The sequence below is a fragment of the Lygodium microphyllum genome, chromosome 23 (assembly GCF_053477565.2).
Source record: "Lygodium microphyllum isolate KBCC chromosome 23, Lygodium_microphyllum_v1.1.10, whole genome shotgun sequence".
Lineage (NCBI taxonomy): Eukaryota > Viridiplantae > Streptophyta > Polypodiopsida > Schizaeales > Lygodiaceae > Lygodium > Lygodium microphyllum.
This window is the reverse complement of record NC_141157.1, coordinates 96770894-96789582: the sequence shown is the minus strand read 5'-3', so window position 1 is coordinate 96789582 and position 18689 is coordinate 96770894. Positions and strand designations below refer to the sequence as shown.

The 18689-nt window shown below is 40.9% G+C and overlaps 1 protein-coding gene across 2 annotated transcripts in view; it reads right to left on the bottom strand.

Annotated features, from left to right (window-relative positions):
* Window positions 1-355: 355 nt before the first annotated feature.
* Window positions 356-18689, bottom strand: part of LOC148016506 (Ribosomal protein L4/L1 family) — a 40450-nt gene continuing 22116 nt past the window's right edge. For both annotated transcript variants that reach the window (XM_087664532.1, XM_087664531.1), the window contains 7 exons: window positions 6095-6179; window positions 2958-3106; window positions 2618-2725; window positions 2386-2505; window positions 2180-2313; window positions 2041-2083; window positions 356-1244 (listed from right to left, as the gene is read on the bottom strand). In XM_087664532.1, coding sequence (XP_087520658.1) covers window positions 951-1244; window positions 2041-2083; window positions 2180-2313; window positions 2386-2505; window positions 2618-2725; window positions 2958-3106; window positions 6095-6179 — 933 coding nt within the window. In that variant the 3' untranslated portion in view covers window positions 356-950. The remainder of the gene's footprint in view (window positions 1245-2040; window positions 2084-2179; window positions 2314-2385; window positions 2506-2617; window positions 2726-2957; window positions 3107-6094; window positions 6180-18689) is intronic.

The window sequence follows — 18689 nt, the reverse complement described above, 5'->3', positions numbered from 1 at the left end:
ATGAGCATAGTCACAGAGACGTCTTACCACTAGTTCAAGTACACGATAGTACAACCATCATCACCAACCCAGCTCAAAAAGCATCCAACTCCCCCTCTCCAGTCTACCAAACACATACTCCTCCTGCCTGGTCCTCTTTCCTACTCTCTCCAAGCAAATCCCCCGTATTTTCCACTGTGTTAGTTACGGTATTTAATTAATCAGCCTGGTGGCAAATGGGCAAAATTCAGCTCCCATAAGAGAATAGCCTCCCGTCTCCATGGCTCATAGCACAACAGCACACACTTCTTAAGTGATATTTAAGCTAAGCAAAACGACATTAACTACAACTTCTAACGACAAAACAGCTATGCATAAAAGGTAGGCGGCCACAAATCAAATTATGAATGCATACTAACATGAGTTACAATTTGCTTTGGAATGCAGATTTGAAGACAGCACCCACCTTTCAACCACCAAAAGGAAACGGCAGCTACAACTAGCAGTCAAACACCTGCCTCTGCAACTTGAGCTTGAGTTCATTTACATTCACTTTAAAACTAAAGCAAAACCTGGCTGACAGTTCCATTATACTAAGAATCAGCTAAAAGAACTCTTCTTTATTGGAGAGTCTTCAGGAAAGTCACCTGCTTATCATGAACTAGTTATGTCCAGGTAACACTGTTATCAAAAATGTAAGTGCTTAGTGGATTGCAGAGTTCCAGCTCCTCTGTTCTTTTGGGTCAATCAATGAAAGTGTCTTTTTGAGACACCAAGCTGAGAACTCTTGACAAGAAGGGTGATCCTGCAAGCCTTCTTGCACCCTTCCTTGCTTCTGACAGACACATGCCAGAAAAGTGCCTCTTTGCAAGAGAGATGAGGAAACTTTAAAAGGGCTATGGTAAGCATGCAACAAAAAATCTTCAACTGCCCCTCACAATGATAAAATCAATTGCAGCTTCAGTGGTCTTCTAAGCAGCAAGTTGTGATGTGACCTCCGATGTGACCTTCTCTTGTGCCTCCAAAGAAGTATCTTCCTGTGCATCCAAAGTTACGACAACCTTTTGTGGCTTAGATGCACCGCTAGGAAGACACCAAATGTGATTTTGTCTTACTATCCTTTTAGGGTGTTCCCTCTTTAAAGTTTTTCCTTTAGGGGCCCTTCGATGGCTGATTGGAGTATGCATACGGTTCTCGATGAAGCGCACAGCATCTACTGTCATAACAAGAGTATCATGCTGAAGAATGCTGTAGACATTCAAGCCCTGTAAAACCAAGGCCAACAAGCTGAACAATTGCAAACAATGGCCGCCTTTCCCTCAGACGTGCATGTGTGCACACACAAAAGAGGTCTAACAATAGAGTATTCTAGTAACTATAATTCCCCAGAGTACGGAGTATTCTGGTAGCTCCAATCTCCCACATATACAAAGCCCAATAAAAAATTCACCTTGAACAAATGGGCCCCCGAATTATACCATGCCTCACTTCTTACACTGCCTTTGGTACAGGCTCATTTGGATTTTGACTAAATCAAACCACTCATCCCCAACAAAAAACAAAACAGGGACAAACCAGTGAGACACTGCCACATGCTAATTACAGCAAGTCTGCATACATATCATTATATCTCACAACTAGACCCAGCTGCCGTTATGCTTTCCCAAGCAGCAAGCACCCTGTACACAGGCCTTAGGAAACCGTGTGATACACTGGAAGAGTGGTGGTCAAGTAAACATACATGAAGGCTTACACATATGTGCACTAGATATACATGCAAGCCAAGGACCACAATCATCAAGCTCTTGGCGTGACAGGTCATAGACCTATAGAACCCAAGACACTGAAAATCTTACTGTTGAGTTAGAGGAACTATACCACTACCAACAGAAGTGAGAAAATTAAGAGTGCTCGAAAGTTTAGTTCAGCCATCCCCAAGAGAAACAAATCATTCCACTTGACCAGTCGTGTTGTTTTAAATGCTATGGAAATTGTAGAAAATGTAATGCAAACTTTCTTGGCAATTTTTATTTGCTGGTAGAATTGCCAGAAAATGTCTACCTTAGCTGGTAGAACATCAGCAAGATAGATGTTGCTCGTGGACCTGCACAAAACACATCACTTACAAGCAGTCAAATTTCTTAAACTATATGATCCAACTGCAAGAAGCTCATTTCTGAAAATCAACTTAGAAGAGGACCTGCATAGACGCGTATTCACTTTGTCAGCTCCATCGACAAACAAAACCTTCCTGCAGTCATTCAGCCCTGCAATATATTTGACCATCTCCTTTGTCTTGTGTGAGGCAGGCACCACACTATCCAGAACTATCAGCTGCATGCAGAGCGAGAACATTCAGAATATCCTCTAATAGATGAAAGGCTGTACAAGCTTACAGTTGCCAACCTTGCCCTCTGCAACTCGGGCTGACAGAGCTATCTTTAATCCTAGCCGCCGCACTTTCTTTGGTAATTTGTGAGCATGACTTCGGGGCTTGGGCCCATGCATAGTAGCACCATGTCTAAACTGTCCATATGAAAATTACAGTAGCTCAAAAAACTGTAGAATGCAAGTTTCTTTGTCTATGAGGCAGAACACAACAAACTGGGTGAAGGAACGTCATAACAATAAGACCTACCTGTGGTCCACGGAGAGTTCCATGTCTAGCTCGGCCAGAGCCTTTCTGCTGGTATGGCTTCTTTCCAGTTCCACTGACTTCACTTATTGTCTTAGTTGAATGAGTGCCCTAACAAACTCAAAGCACACTAACACTTCATGTTAAAAAGGTGGCTGAAAGTTGCATTAAGAGAACTGATAAAAACAGTCTAGTGATTCTGTCAGAAAATAAAATTTGGAACAAACTTGGATATTGAAGCAGCTGCTGATAATGGGTACAAATTTTATCCACATACACCGCGACCATCACTTAGCACCACATTAAACACCACAGTCAATAGGTATGGTAATGGAAGACATACCTGACGACGCTTTGCCAGTTGCCACCGAACCACACGATGTACAATATCTGGACGGATTGGAACATCAAAAACATCCCCAGCAAGTACAATTGCCCCTTTATCACTGTTGTTGAAGTCAGATACCCGAATCTCAATATCATTGTAGTTACCTAAAGCATTCACAATGCCAATACAAACTCATATATTAGAGCAACCCTATATAAAAAAGCCAGCCAAATAGGTGAAAAGAGCAACAACGTCCAGCCCAAATGTATTCCAATCAGACATCTTTCAATTTTGACTAGAGATTTCTAAGAGCAGAATGCTGGATCATCCCAAATAATATACAAATGATCACTTAAAAAGTCAAGACTACTGATGGACAAACTAGCAGCAAGAACAGAATCCTGGACTGGGTCTACTGAGTTAAATCAGAGACAACTTGAACAGTGTTGAACTGCCTAACTCACAAGTTCGCACATCCTGGACTTGGAAATGGATTATAACATAGCAGAACTTGAAGATCAAGCCAATGGATGCACAATGCTCCATCAGTCTAGCTGTCCAAAATATAATGTAATATGTGGAAGCTTGATTGGATATGCTGCTACTTAATTTGATCTAATCCGAGCACTAAAGAAAAAAATCAACTTGCTACCTGGAGTTTGCAGAAATTAGGGTTTCAAAACCCTAGTGCTATATCTAAAGCAAAAAGGATGATTTCAGGGTTGGGTCTGTACAAATTCGACAAAAAAGGGGCCTTGGAAGACCGAACCCACGTATGTGGCAAAATACTGGGGTGATTTGTGGCTAGGGGTGAACTAAAGAGCTGTAACTCTCTTGGAATTTTCAGAATTACAGCAAATCAACCCTTTTGTATATGGTTCAAGCATTCCGTGCCCGTGGTTTGTTTCAATAAATTCTTGTAAAGGGGGAGGGACCGGTTCCCCTCTCAACCTGGTGTGGACTCTCTCTCTCTCTCTCTCTCTCTCTCTCTCTCTCTCTCTCTCTCTCTCTCTCTTATATTCATGGTGATAATTGATCGAGTTGGTTAGAGTCAAAGTATTGTCATTCTCACGTTCTTCCCCATGCTTACACTCTGGGCCTTGCAAGACAAATATTCTCCCAACTCGCACTAGAGTCATCTAGACAGCTAGCATTATAGGGGGATACTGAGTGCTGGTATACTCAGACAAAGGCATGGCTACAATTACATGGATTACACATGGATGACCTCCCACCACTACAGCACAGTTTGGATTTCCCCGATTAGGAGCAGAGTTGAGAGGAGCTGTACCGCATCATCAAGATGGACATTACTCAAATACACACAGGTAGGACATGGGTGACACCTGTTGAGGATTTGGAGACAAAGATGGCTTTCTACCTGACGCATCTTCTAGACATATCCCCAAATGGCTTTGTTGTTTGCCCGAGCTACATGGATGCACACCTGTCTCATGGTGCCCAATGCGCCATTGGACAACTCCATACATCCTCACACCAACTCTGGATCGAAACACATAGATACGGCTCAAACTCCCTCTCCTCACAGGACAGGATTTGCTAGCTTTGTCAACTTGAGCCAGAGGCAAAGGAGGACTACTTATGCACATGCCCACCGTACTACAAGATGTGAGGGCACTTCAATTGCTTGTTCAGAAAGGGATTTGGGCCACCATCCAAAGTTATGGATTTCCTGGATCACAAATGTCTCACACTCTTCTTGTTGGAGCATCGACTGCTCTCTCCACCACAAAAGCATCATTGATCCAACCAACGACCCCACCACACGAGACCACCTTAGACATAGTCACGGAGATTTGTGAAGCCGTTCACCCATGTCCAACCAATCCACACCCTCACTGCTTCAAGCTCTCTATGCTAGATAGACCTATGAGACGTCCTCTATTGAATCCATGAGGTGGGAAGCAGTGGAGACGGTCTGTCTCTTTGAGAAATACCTACCTACCAGCATGCTTATGATACAAATCCACCTTCTTGTGCATCTTGTAGATGAAGTGGAGATTGCTGGACTTGTCCATACACGATGGATGTTCTTCTTGGAGCGCTTCATGAAAACCCTGAAAGGCTTTGTGCAACAACGAGCTCGGCCAAAAGGTAGCATGGCTGAAGGTTGGTTGGTGTCTGAGGCGCTAGTGCGTATTTCACAATGGCTCCCATGACAGGCATAAGATAAGTCAGATTTGTACTACGAATGGATTGTAATTGGCATGCACATTTTGCTATTTGGAGTGTAGCCATTGTTCATAATGCTTTCTGATTTGTGGTAGTTTGTACTACCGATCGCAATTGCAGGATGCCTTACTCCAAAAATACGCAGGGCCTTCCACATTGTATCTCGCTTAGACATCATTTTGCACTCATCAGATATGTCTTGTTCATTGTTTATTTTCCATTTACATAGTCATAGCACTAGATCACAGCTATTTGGGGACATGAGAAATTCCCTAACTTTTCAAATGTAACAATTCGGTCTCATAGGCCGATTTGGCCTTTTGTAGACATTAATATAACCTTCTTTTTCCTCCTCCTCCTCCTGCCTGCCTCCCTCCCCTCTCTCTCTCTCTCTCTCTCTCTCTCTCTCTCTCTCTCTCTGAGTCATGTACTGTGGCATATGGAAGAGGTATCATTGCCTCTTCCGTGAAGGCATTGGACCTCGTGGAGATGTGTAGGGCTATTCATTTTGGAGCTTCAAAGATGCCACATAGCACTACTTGGAGAGAGGAGACCAGTTCACCTAGAGGGACGCATACAAAGAGCACTCTTTGACCTTTTCTAGTAGATCAGGCTCAACAGGCACTTCTGGCTTAGCAGAGACAGATCCACCCCACCAAACACAACCACCCGCGACATGGAGTCACACTGGACAAGGCCACTGCACTTCAGCCACCAATTCATTTCCTCATCAGTACATGAATGTAGGACTGCACACACCTCATCTAACCATAAGCACACACATGCCTGTGGGCATACAGCAATTCAACCTCGTATTACTGGGGAAAATATCCATGTTTTCTATGCTTTTAAAAGGGAAACAAATATCAATCATATATAGATGACTTTAATTGCATTAGCAAACAATCACACTTTAAGTAAGATATAATAGACACCTCAGAAAGGACTTGCAATTTTACCTTGAGAGTCTCCATTAGCATGAACTGTCCGCAAAATTGTAACAAACCGCTTTTGTAACCAAAGGCATGGCTGCAAAGAGCAGATCTGAACAGCAATAAGGACAAAGAAGCAGATCCAGTCAGAGGCATTCTTGCAAGAATTTTGAGGTTCAGATATCAAGCATACCACTGCAAAGCAGCACATAAACTTTCATGGACTTTTAAATCCAACTTGAAAAGGTATATCAATCATCATTTTCCAACACATACTATGAGGAACCGTTGTACTAAATAAAGAAAGCCACCAAACAAACAGGCAACTGTTAGGTCAGAAAACACCATGCACAGTTTTCATGTAACTTGAGCTTCATTCATGTTCTTCCTAAAGCCGCCTTTCTGGCACTACACATACAACTTGCCTCCAAACATGTGTTGTATACTTCTTCAAGGATATCATATTACTGTCATTTATATGAAGCATCCTGATGGGCAATCCAGCTCTCCCATTGTAATATGAAATCACTAGCTTCAAAACCACTTTCAAACAGCACAACTATAAACCTGAAAATGTAGACTGACTGACAGACAGAGAGTTGTATCAACATCTACATAAGGCCAAAGCAGCCTATGAGACAAAATTAGGCACATCTAAAACTCAGGAAAATATCGTGTTTCCCAAGTAAAGTACAGAAAACACAACTGAAGGAAACATCCAAGTGGCAAACAACAAATAGTTCAGAGAGAAAATGTCACCAAGTGGTGATACTTTTTGCAGTTGCTTTCCTTATTTACTTATATAAATATTTTATTTTTCTTTTCTATAATTGCTGTTGCTTTTTACCCCCAGAGTTCTCTTGGATTAAGCTGGGATCTTTGCATGGCCAGAACAGGCAGCCATTGGGACAAATTGGACTAATGGTTTGTCTGAGCCTTGGGACCGGTTCCATATTGAATGGGCACTAAAGAATAGAATGCCAGTGGATTGGGATTGTGTGCTTAGCCACTGGAGATGGTGCAGAACAATGAGCTTGGCCAAGACAGAAGATGCACATGTGAGAATGCTCACAGAATAAAAGTCACCGTAATTGAGCCACAATACACTTTTTGATATGGTTGCAATGATAAAAGTTGCTCAGAACAACTTGAGGAATGCAAGGGTCACCATCCCTAAAATTTAGGGAGTTACTATTTTTGGACCCCAATAATCTATTCGTGTCATTATCTTCGTTTTTGCACGAGGATTAATTCTCTGGTCTATGACGAGGTTAAATTTTGCACCGATCATAGAGAATTTTAGACCAAAAGGTTTAAACGGGAAAATTATTACATGTATGCCATGTGGCACAAATTCCCAAGAGAGAGAGAGAGCATTAAAAAAAACGTAATAGGCATGAGGGGTAGATCTAAGAATGAGGTTTTGAGGAGCTGAGGGCAGATTGCTGCAGTTTCATCAGCTATGGAGAGTACTTTGTCGTCTCTGACTCATGTACGAAGGTAGAGCTTGCTCCCTCTGATCAACTCTCTCTCTATTCTCAGAGAAAATGCTTTGCATGATGGGCTGATTCCATCGAAGGTACAATTCTGTATTTTCTTTGCACTTCTGCTGAGGCAAGAGTCTCACTGTCCAAGTTCAGGAGCAGCTGTTGGCTTCTCCAATGCAGAAAATGCTTTCCTAAAAGGGATGTTCTGGACATACTGGACAGTAAGAACAATGAATTCAAAGATCTGTAGACTGCAATTTTGCAAATAAATCATTGAGTTATGATTACAGAAAATGCTTTCTTAAAAGGGATGTTGTTTTGGTCATGCTGTACTGTCCTTATGTAGCTGGGATTTACTCAGAAAAAATGAAAACCAACGGTTCTCAGGTTATGTATTTTGGAACATTTAACTTTTTGTAACTTTCCATCTTTTAATTGATAAAGAAATACAGAGAGGGGCGCCAGTCTTCGGGGCCAATCTGGTGTTGAGCGAGGGAGTGAGATCTCTGTTTTGTGTGTGTGTGAAAAGACCAGGTGTTAATTGCAGGAACTACCACTTTATGTGAGTCATAGACCAGTTTCAGAAAAACTAGAAATCTGATACATCTGCCAATATGGCAACACTAAATGAGAATGGCTTGATATGACAAGCTACAGAGGTAAAGGGGACCAATGGCAAACTCTTCCCATTATGTCTATCATCTATCCAGCACAAACAACCAAAAGCATCGAGGCTCAACTGCTCAATGGTGTGACAATATCATCTATTTCCCTTGACAATATCATGAGAGAGAGAGAGAGAGAGCATGTGCAAACATATTGAGTGGCATAACTGCTAATTGTTAATCAATCTCAAAATTAGGATTTGGTAGGGAAAGCATAGAGAAAAGAGAAACACAGAAATTCGAGCTGTCAATTCACCTCCCAACCTTTGGCAAAACACATTTTATTGATTAATATCTTAATCCTAAGCTTGTGCATGTCTACCACGTCACCCACTTACTTGGCTTTAGCCCCAATTCACACATTTAATGGCCTAAGCTCCTTTATTATTTGGCCTTAACCATGTTTACATGTATGCCTTGCACGTGCTAACAGTCTTACCCCCTGAACATCATACATGTACATTCTATAATACATGAACGGCCATAGCTCCTAATAAGTTTTCCCATTAATTTATTGTTGCCTGAAAAGAAGAACAAGAGAACTCTATGAACAAAAAAATGCTACAAGCATATGCAATACCATCAGAAAGCCCAAACAGCAAAAGGAGGTCCAACAGCCATTGTCGCTAGAAGCAAGCTAACGGAGGGTGAGGAGACTGCCCTCCTCCAAACAGATCCTAAACACGTTACACAGCAAACCATTGTCTCTTGATGCCACAAGGGCAAGATGATATCCCTAAGGATCAAGGAATGCAGCAATCTACCATAGAAAGGAAGCCGAAAACAGCAGGTACAGCAACTCAAGTACAGCCAACCAGTTGTGAGTGTGCACAATGGAAAGGAAAGTGAACATAGAGAGGAGACAGATAGACAGAGAATGCAAGTGAGAGAAGGAACAATGTGACTACAATGGCTGAAGGTACAAGGCTGCAACAGTTTTCTCAAAAGAATCAAGGAACACATTTGTTGACCCCCTTATCCATACCTAGCTACTGATTATGCCGAGAAAAGGAGTTTACGACCCGTGGGCCTTCTAACCCTGCGAGCTAAAGTCAAGGAAGCATGCGGGCATTTGTCTGGGGTGGAGTTTGAGAGCTTAGGATATTTTCAAAACTGCATTTCGCATTACGGTTTTCACGCCCTTCAGGTGGACGGAGTCCTCAGCGCAGAGTTGGAATTAGAAAGAATAGAGCGCTTTAGCACTTAAAAAAGGAACTTGCGTCGGCTAAAGCAGCAATCCGGCTAATTCATTTTATTTTGGGCAGGCCTAGCAGTTAGTTACACTTATGGTATCATATTGTTGAGTAACGCGTCAATGCTATTACCTGTCTATAATAAAGAAATGAGCAGGAAAACCAGCGCCCCTGATAATTGCGTCGTTGCGCTTGGGCCGTCATAAGGATCTTATCTATGAGTGGTTAGGGAACCATCTTGACCCACCTATCATACCAGCAAAGAAAAAAAAGCCCAACACGCAGCTCTATGCATCAATGTGGGTGTCGTGGTAGCACGGGGATGGGAGAATGAGGAGGGTTGGCTGATCACAAAGGATCAATGATGGATCGTGAGAGTAGGAAGGCACGCCGCTTATATATAAGCAAACCAAGGCCACAACGGGTAATAGAGTGGCCAAGCCCAAAATGTGTAGGCCATCTCATGAGTTACGCGTTGATGCCCTTTGATCCATGATTCAAGCTCTCTAGGAATTTAAATTGTCATTAAACGCAATTATTTCCCCTAGTGTCCTAGGCACTAAGTGACACTAGGTTTAGGGCTTATTTTAGGATTTCCTACAACGGTTAAGCTGTTAGGCTTTCATTTTATTATAAATAGACACTTTTTGTCTCATTAGCACACAGGCGTAGCATTATTCAGTGTGATCGCCTTGAGTGTTATAGTCTCTCTCACTCATTAATACACTACTTTCCCTTCGTGTTTAAGTATCATTGTGCATTGATTAATTCTTTTATTCTCATTCATTTTCCATTAAATTAATTGCACAATTGCTCTATGTCTGGGCCAATATTGGTATTGCATTATTATATTAAGTGTACGATGAAGCTCCCATTACTTACCTACGTAAGCAACTAGAAAACGTTTGCATAGGAGGAGGACGTAACATGGATGCCTATCTCACCAGTATCAAAGATCTTATTGAACAATTATTAAATATTGATGAAGAAGCATCTCAAATATGAGTGTGGACCGAATGAGTTTCTTAACGTATTATGAAGATTGTTTTGCAAACACTTTATCTAATAAGTTACCACCAAAGAGGCCAAAAGATCATCACATTGATCTCATTCCTCGGAGCTCGCCTCCAAATAGGCCACACTATTGTATAAGTCCAACACAACAAGAGGAGATCATAAAGCAAGTGAATGAGCTCTTGAAGAAGGGTCTAATAAGACCCAGTTCCTCACCTTTTTGCTCTCCAATCCTCTTAGTACAAAAGAAAGATGGGTTGTGGCAAATGTGTGTGGACTACAGGGCCCTTAACAAAATAACAATTCGAAATACGTTTTTCATTCTAAGAATTAACGATATCTTGCAATAGATTGGATGGATCCAAAGTATTCAGCTAGATTGACTTGAAGAGTGGCTACCATCAAATAAGGATTGCTCCTCAAGATATTCATAAAACAATATTCAAGATAACATTTGGTCTAACCAATACCCACGCAACCTTTAATAGAATGATAAAAAGAATCTTTAGCGCACATCGAAAGAATCTTTCATGATATTTTGGTTCATTCAAAAGATGAAGAATAGTATAAGCAACACTTAAAAAATAGTGTTTCAAAAGCTTTGCAAACACAAACTTTATGTGAATGACAAAAAGAGTAAATTTTTCCTAAAAAAGATTCACTACTTAGGCCATATTGTACCCAAAGATGGGATTCGGATGGATCCAAAAAGATCAAGGCTATTATAGAATGGCCAAGATTGACTCTTGTTCATGAAGTTCAAAGTTTCTTGGGATTATGCTCTTATTATAGGAGATTCATTGCAACGGTTGCAACGACCATTATATAATTCAACCAAGAAAGTAATGGCATTCCCATGGACCAAACTAGAGAAGAAAGCTTTTAAAGCTCTGAAGTTCTATATCAACAAAGGACTTGTTTTGATTATACCTAATTTATCGAAACCTTTTTTTGTGAAATGTGATGCTTCAAGAGACTATATTGGTACAGTCTTAAACCAAGAAAGGCATGCAGTTGCTTATACAACCAGAAGATTACAAAATGCAAAAAGGAATGCTACTACCTATGAAAAGGAGTTAATGGCTATCATTCAAGTCTTAAAAGATCGCATATACTATCTTTTACATGGAGAATTTCTCATTAAGACGAACCATGTCAATTTGAGACATTTTCTCAACCGACCAAAGATTTTTGAAAAGCATATTCGATGGGCCAATTATTTAGCTCAATTTAACTTTCAAATATTGCATATTCCTCAAAAGCAAAACAAGGTAGCTAATATCATATCAAGAAGACCTCAAATTCATGCAATGTCCATGTTTCATGATACACATTTTACTAGTATGAGAGACATATATGCTTCTAATGAAGATTTTAAAATCATCTAGAAGAGTTTAAAATTTGAAAAAATAGTAAACTATATTATCAAATATGAATTTCTTTTGATGGACAATAAGTTATGTGTTACTAAAGATTTCAGGCCTAAAGTAATGAAAGAATATCATGCGGCTCCTTTCATGGCTCATTGTGGTATTTTGATCACAACAAAGACACTTGAAATGTATTTCTTTTGGCCAAGTCTTCAACAAGACATTGAACAATGTATCAAAGAATGTATTGTGTGCCAAAAGATTAAGTTTAATCACCAAAAGTCTGTAGGGCTTTTACAACCATTACCAATTCCAAGCCAACCTTGGGAAAGCATTGCTATGGATTTTATTTTTGGCTTGCCAAAATCAACAAACAGCAATGATGACATATAAACTATTATTGATAAGTTTAGTAAACAAACTCATTTCATTCCAATCAATAAGACTATGAAGTCTTAATATATGGCTAGAATATTTATTCAACAAATCTTTAAGCATCACAGGTTACTACAATCCATCATGAATGAAAGAAATCCACAAACCACTAGTCTCTTTTGGCGAGCTTTTTTTAAAAAGTTGAGTACAAAGCTTATATTTTCTTATTCTTATCATCCTCAAACAGATGATCAATGTGAGATAGCCAATCACAATATTAGATATACTGAAGTGTTATTGCCATGAAGCCTACCAGCAATGGAAAAAGTATTTGCCTTTGGTAGAATATATCTATAATAACACAGTTCGTACTTCTACAGTTAAAGCACAATTTGAGATTATACATGGAAAACCACTCTTACTACCTATTCTCAAAACCAAGGAGAAGATATTTCTGTTAGAATTTACAGATTCTATAGGCAGCGCCCAATGTAATTTGTGTGGTGTGGACACTTATTAAAGTGTCAATGTAAGGTGTGTACACCTAGTGTCTTAGAAACTTAAAGTAGTGACACTAGGCTCTAGAGTAAAATAAACCTAACTCTAGTTAGTTGGTGGAAGGCTGGTTAGGTCAATCCTTGACCTAAACATAAGTTGTACTTTCACTCTATCTTTCATTCTAGCAAGTACACTCTTATCTTTTTGCTTCAACTCACTCTCTTGTTGTCATTGTCTCTCCTCTCTCTCTCTCTAGCTGCCATTTTCCAACATTCGGTATTAGAGCAGCTCGTACATGCAGATTCCGTTCAGCTACCATCAGCCGGTGCCATCCCACCCAAGGTCCTACTACTACCAACTTGGTTCTCAGCTCGAGGAAGAGTTTTCGGCTACTATGAGGTGCTGCTAAAGTGGAGGAGCTGTAGCCGAGCCCTCTCTTGTCTACTCCAAATCTGTCCAATTCAGCCATCAGCTCCGAATCTGTCCATTTGCTCCAGATCTATCCAACTTGGTCATCTGCTCCAAATCTGCTGTTTTCAGCCAGCGCACAGCGCTGCACGCAGTCCAACGCGCAGTCCCACACGCAGCCCGACGAGCTGCTGTTTTGGAAGAGCTGCTGCTGTTTTCAGCTCTGCCCGCCATTTTCTCAATCCTACATGCCAATTTCTGCAAATCCTAAAAAGTGCAGAAACCCTAATTTTCAGATTTGGGGTTTTCTCAAAATTTTTGGAATTTCCAATTTATTTCAACCATCTCTTCTCGAATCTCAGCTCCTGCTGTCCAAAAATTTAGGGCTTTTGCTAATTTTTGCTCCAGGAGTTCGAATTAACAACCAATTCGAAAAATTTTCTCAATTTCTTGGATATTCCCACCAAAAATTTGGGGCTTTTGCCCGATTGGAGGCCCTTTGTGCAAATTGTTACCAAACTCATAGACATTGCACAATTTCTTCCACATTGGCTCAAGAAAATTTGGGGCTTTTCAGTTTTTTGGATCCGCCACGCATCATGAGGCAGATTTCGGCTGCTATCCACGACTGACACACATCCCAAGGCAACATTTCTGCAGAAATTCCAGCTGTAAGGTACAAATTTCTTCAATTTCTTTGAAATTTTAGAAAGAAATTTGGGGCTTTTGCCTGACATGCACTCCAAGGCAAGCAACAAGCTGTACAGCAGCATTTAATTGCTGTTACAGTTAGATTGGGCAGAGAATTTTGGAAAAATTCTGTAAAATTTGGTAAGAATCAGCATTAAGTTGCTGTATTTTGTACTTTTGTGGGCACACATTTTGAGGCAGGTGTGGTACAGCAGTATAGTGCTGTAATTTACTGGCTGAGTGCTGATTTGGGTGGCATTGTGCACACTTTGGCATATGAGTGACAATTTGGTACTTATTTCTTAATCCTGTGGGGGATTTTGGTACTCTAAGGAGTATACTCTATACTTCAGCATTGAAGTATTTGACTGCAAATTTTTGTCTATCATTAACAGCATGGCACATCAGGGGAATAATGATCAAAGTAACATCCTTGGTGTCCTCACTCAGGAGGACAAACTTGATGGCTCAAACTACCCACTGTGGAGTTTTATGGTCCGTAACCTTCTTGTGGCGAAGGACTTGTGGGACTATGTTACACGTGATTTACAGCGACCAGGAGGTCTTGCACCTCAAACACCTCAACGTAACGCTCGAGGACAGGTTGTTGGTGCTACTGGTCATGGTATTGATGCTACTATTGCTGCCGCTCCTCCTCTCCCTCCTACCAAGGATCAGAGGAAATGGAACTCAAAAGATGCACAAGCACTTTCTTTGATTGCCTTGTCAATGAAAAGGGCAATTATTCTGTACATTCGGTCTTGTAAGACCTCAAAATCAGCATGGGATGTACTTGAGCGTATGTTTGCAGCACGCAATGAGGCCAAGATATCCTATCTCCGCAGAGAGTTGGCCAATGTGACCATGGATGAAGGTGATAGCATGACAAAGCACCTTACTTACATACAGGATTTGCGTGAGCAACTACTCAATGTTGATGAGATCATTCAAGATGCTGAATTGGTAAACATCACACTGAACTCTCTTTCAGAGTCATATCTTGGTTTCCACATCTCTTTGATGTTGTCTTTGAAGGGGGGGCAACAACCCCTTACATTTGTGGAGTTGGAAGGCCTCTTGCTACAAGACGAACAGACTCGGAAGAATGTGGCATTGCGTTCACATGATGTAGCTATGCTTTCCAAGTTCAAAGGCAAAGGAAAAGTTAAGTAAAATGTAAAAAATCAACAAAAGGGTGATGTTGGACAGCCATCAAATAAGGTTGTCCAAGACACAGAAAATACTAAAAAGAAGGGAAAATGCCATTATTGCAAGAAGCCCGGTCACTATATCGATGAATGCAGAAAGAGATTGACCAAAGAGAAGAAAAAAAACTCCAGTTTGACTGTCCAAGAAACATCAGCTAGCAAATCTACTGATGATGATACTTCAACCAACTTTGTAGAGGAGGACTATGCAGTTCTCACATGCAATTATGATTCTTCAATGGTTGATTCTTAATGCTGCTGAAACGCAGCAAACATGGTATTTTGACAGTGGGGCGTCAAACCACATCGCTTCCACGAAGTGTTTGTTTACCTCTTTGCATTCAGCCCTTACTGGGAAGCAAGTTATGATGTATGTGGCATTGGGACAATCACTATTACTGCTGCAAATGGTTGTGATTTCATGCTTCTAGATGTCTTGTTTGTACTTGGCATTACAAAGAACTTGTTGTCTATCTCTACTTTTAATAAGCATGGCTTTCAAGTCATCTTTGAGAATGACAAATGCATTGTTAGAGACACAGAGAGAGATTGTGCACTTAGGCTGTCCGGCACCCTATGTAAGGGTCTATTTTTGTTGGATACATATGACAGACAGTCTCATGATGCTTTAGCAATCACTACTCTTTCGCCCGCTATGCAAAATGCGGAGCTATGGCATACCCGCTATGGACACATGAGCTTTGGGAGTTAAATGACCCCTCCTCATGCATGTGAGGGATGTATTTTGGGCAAGATGCATAGGATTGCCTTCAAAAAGAATGGTGCAATGCGTGCTGTCCAAAAAATGTCGCTTATTCATATTGATGTTTGTGGTCCCATGAGGACACATGCACTTGGAGGTCATCAGTACTTTGTTACATTTATTGATGACTACTCTCGGTATACATGGGTGTATGGGCTGAAGGCAAAATCCGATGTGTTCATACATTTCAAACATCTTGTTGCAAAGCTTGCAAAGCTTGAAGCTGAAACTGACTTAAAAGTGCAGACACTTCGCACAAATAGAGGAGGGGAGTACATGTCTTGTGCTTTTGAGACATATTTGCTTGATCATGGCATTACGCATCAAGCCACTGTTAGAATGACTCCTCAGTAAAATGGTGTTACTGAAAGGAAGAATCGAACTCTTATGGAGATGACTCGTTGTATGCTAAAAGCAAGGGGCTACCTCATAAATTTTGGCTAGAAGGCCTTCAGTGTGCAAATCATGTGTTGAATCGTGCACCCACTAAGGCACTGAAGACGATCATACCGTTCAAAGCTTGGCATGACAAAAAACCCAAAGTACACTACTTTTGGGTATTTGGTTGCATAGCCTATGCACATGTTCCGAAAGAGCTTCATGGAAAGCTTGATGACAAGGCTGTAAAATGCATATTTATTGCCTACAGTTCGGAGAGCAAGGGCTATCGCTTGTATGAACCACGCACGAGGAAAGTCTTTGTCAGTAGGGATGTCCTATTTGCTCAAAATGCATCATTTTCACATGATCAGTTTCAAATGCCAGCCACCCATGACATTGGTGATGTCTTTGAAGGTCTTTTGCCACTTACTTTGGAATCTGTGCCTGCTGTAAATGGCAGGATAGACTTAATACAGCAAGCTGTTGCTGCACCATATGCTCCCGAACAGTAGCATATCAATGATGGTTTGCCACATGTAGTGGAAGAAGCAGTACAGCATGAAAGGGCTGCTGTAAATGCAGCCAAAACAATCCCAAGATGGCCGTTACAAACTCTCTAGGAGAGTAAAATGGATGCTCCTATACCTAAACGCACTAGAAGAACTGCTAGAAATGCAGCAAATGATGCAGGGGGGGCACATTTGATTGATTTTACGAAAGTAGATGATTGTGATGAGCATGTATTTATGAGCTCACTATTGGACGATGATGAGCCTACTACCTTGGACAAAGCTCAGTAAGATGTACATTGAATGCAGCCCATGCAGGATGAGTTAGACTCTATTGCCACTAACTCTACATAGGATCTTGTGGATTTACCACCTGGCAAGAAGGCCATTGGCACAAAATGGGCTTTTAAACTCAAGCGCAAGGCTGATGGTACAATTGATAGGTACAAAGCACGGTTGGTAGCAAAAGGCTATGCACAGCAGAAGGGCATAGATTATGAAGAAACCTTTGCTCCAACATCCTGTATGAGTACGATGAGAGGTGTGATTGCAATGGCTGCAAATTATGGCTGGAAAGTACATCAATTGGACATTAAGACAGCATTCTTGAATGAGGATTTGCATGAGGATGTTTATGTGTCACAATCTCCAAGTTTTGTGGTTAAAGGGAAAGAGCACATGATATGCAAGCTGCATAAAGCTCTTTACGGTCTCAAACAGGCTCCTTATGCATGGTACTCCAAAATTGATGCTTATTTGGCTAGCAAAGGGTTCAAAAATAGTCCAACTGCTCCCACTCTATACATTAAGAATGAGGGGGGGACTTGCTAATTATCATTCTTTATGTAGATGACATGCTGCTCACTGGACCTACAAAAGAAAAAATTGCAGATTTTAAGGCTGAATTAAAACATGCATTTGCTATGTCCAATATGGGCTGCCTACACTATTATTTGGGGATTCAATTCACCAAAAATCAGCATGGTATCATCATGTCACAGTCACAATATGTGGATAAGCTGTAACATATATTTAGTATGCAAGATTGCAAACCTATGTGCACTCCTATGGAGCCAGGCTTAGAGCTGCCTATGCATGATGATGAAGAGATGTCTGATGTTGCAATTTACAGCCACGTTGTTGGCTGTCTTATTTATATTTGCAACACACGCCCTAACATTCAATATGCAGTATCTCAGGTGAGCAAGTATATGCATAGCCCATGGACCATACATTGACAAGCTGTTAAGCGGATCTTCAGATATTTGCAAGGTACTCAGTCACATGCATTATTATTTTCTAGGGGGGAGACTTGCACTTACAGGCTTACAATGATTTAGATTGGGCTGGTGATGCAGACACTAGGGAGTCTACTAGTGGACACTATTTCTTTCTAGACTGTTCATGCATTTCATGGCTAAGCAAGAAACAACCTACAATGGCTACCTCGTCTTGTGAGGCTGAGTTCAAGGCAGCCTTCACGACAACAGTGGAATGTGTATGGTTGCACAGATTGTTGGCCGATCTACATTTACCATTGGAGGGTCCTACACCCATTCTTTCTAATAGTTAGAGTGCTATTGCAGTAGCACGAAATCATGTGTTTCATGCTCGCACGAAACACATAGAGGTGCATTACCATTATGTTAGAGAGAGATGCTATGCAGGAGAGATCAGCTTGATATATATACCTACACAGAAAAATATTGCAGACATTTTCACCAAGGCACTACCATGCGAGAAGTTTAAGGTTTTTCGAAAGTCGTTAAACTTGTTGCCCTTTGGTGATTGATCATCCTTGTACTTCATCAAAGTGGGGATGTTAGAATTTGCCGATTCTATGGGCAGCGCCCAATGTAATTTGTGTGGTGTGGACACTTATTAAAGTGTCAATGTAAGGTGTGTACACCTACTCTCTTAGAAACTTAAAGTAGTGACACTAGGCTCTAAAGTAAAATAAACCTAACTCTGGTTAGTTGATGGAAGGCTGGTTAGGTCAACCCTTGACCTAAACATAAGTTGTACTTCCACTCTATCTTTCATTTTAGTAAGTGCACTCTT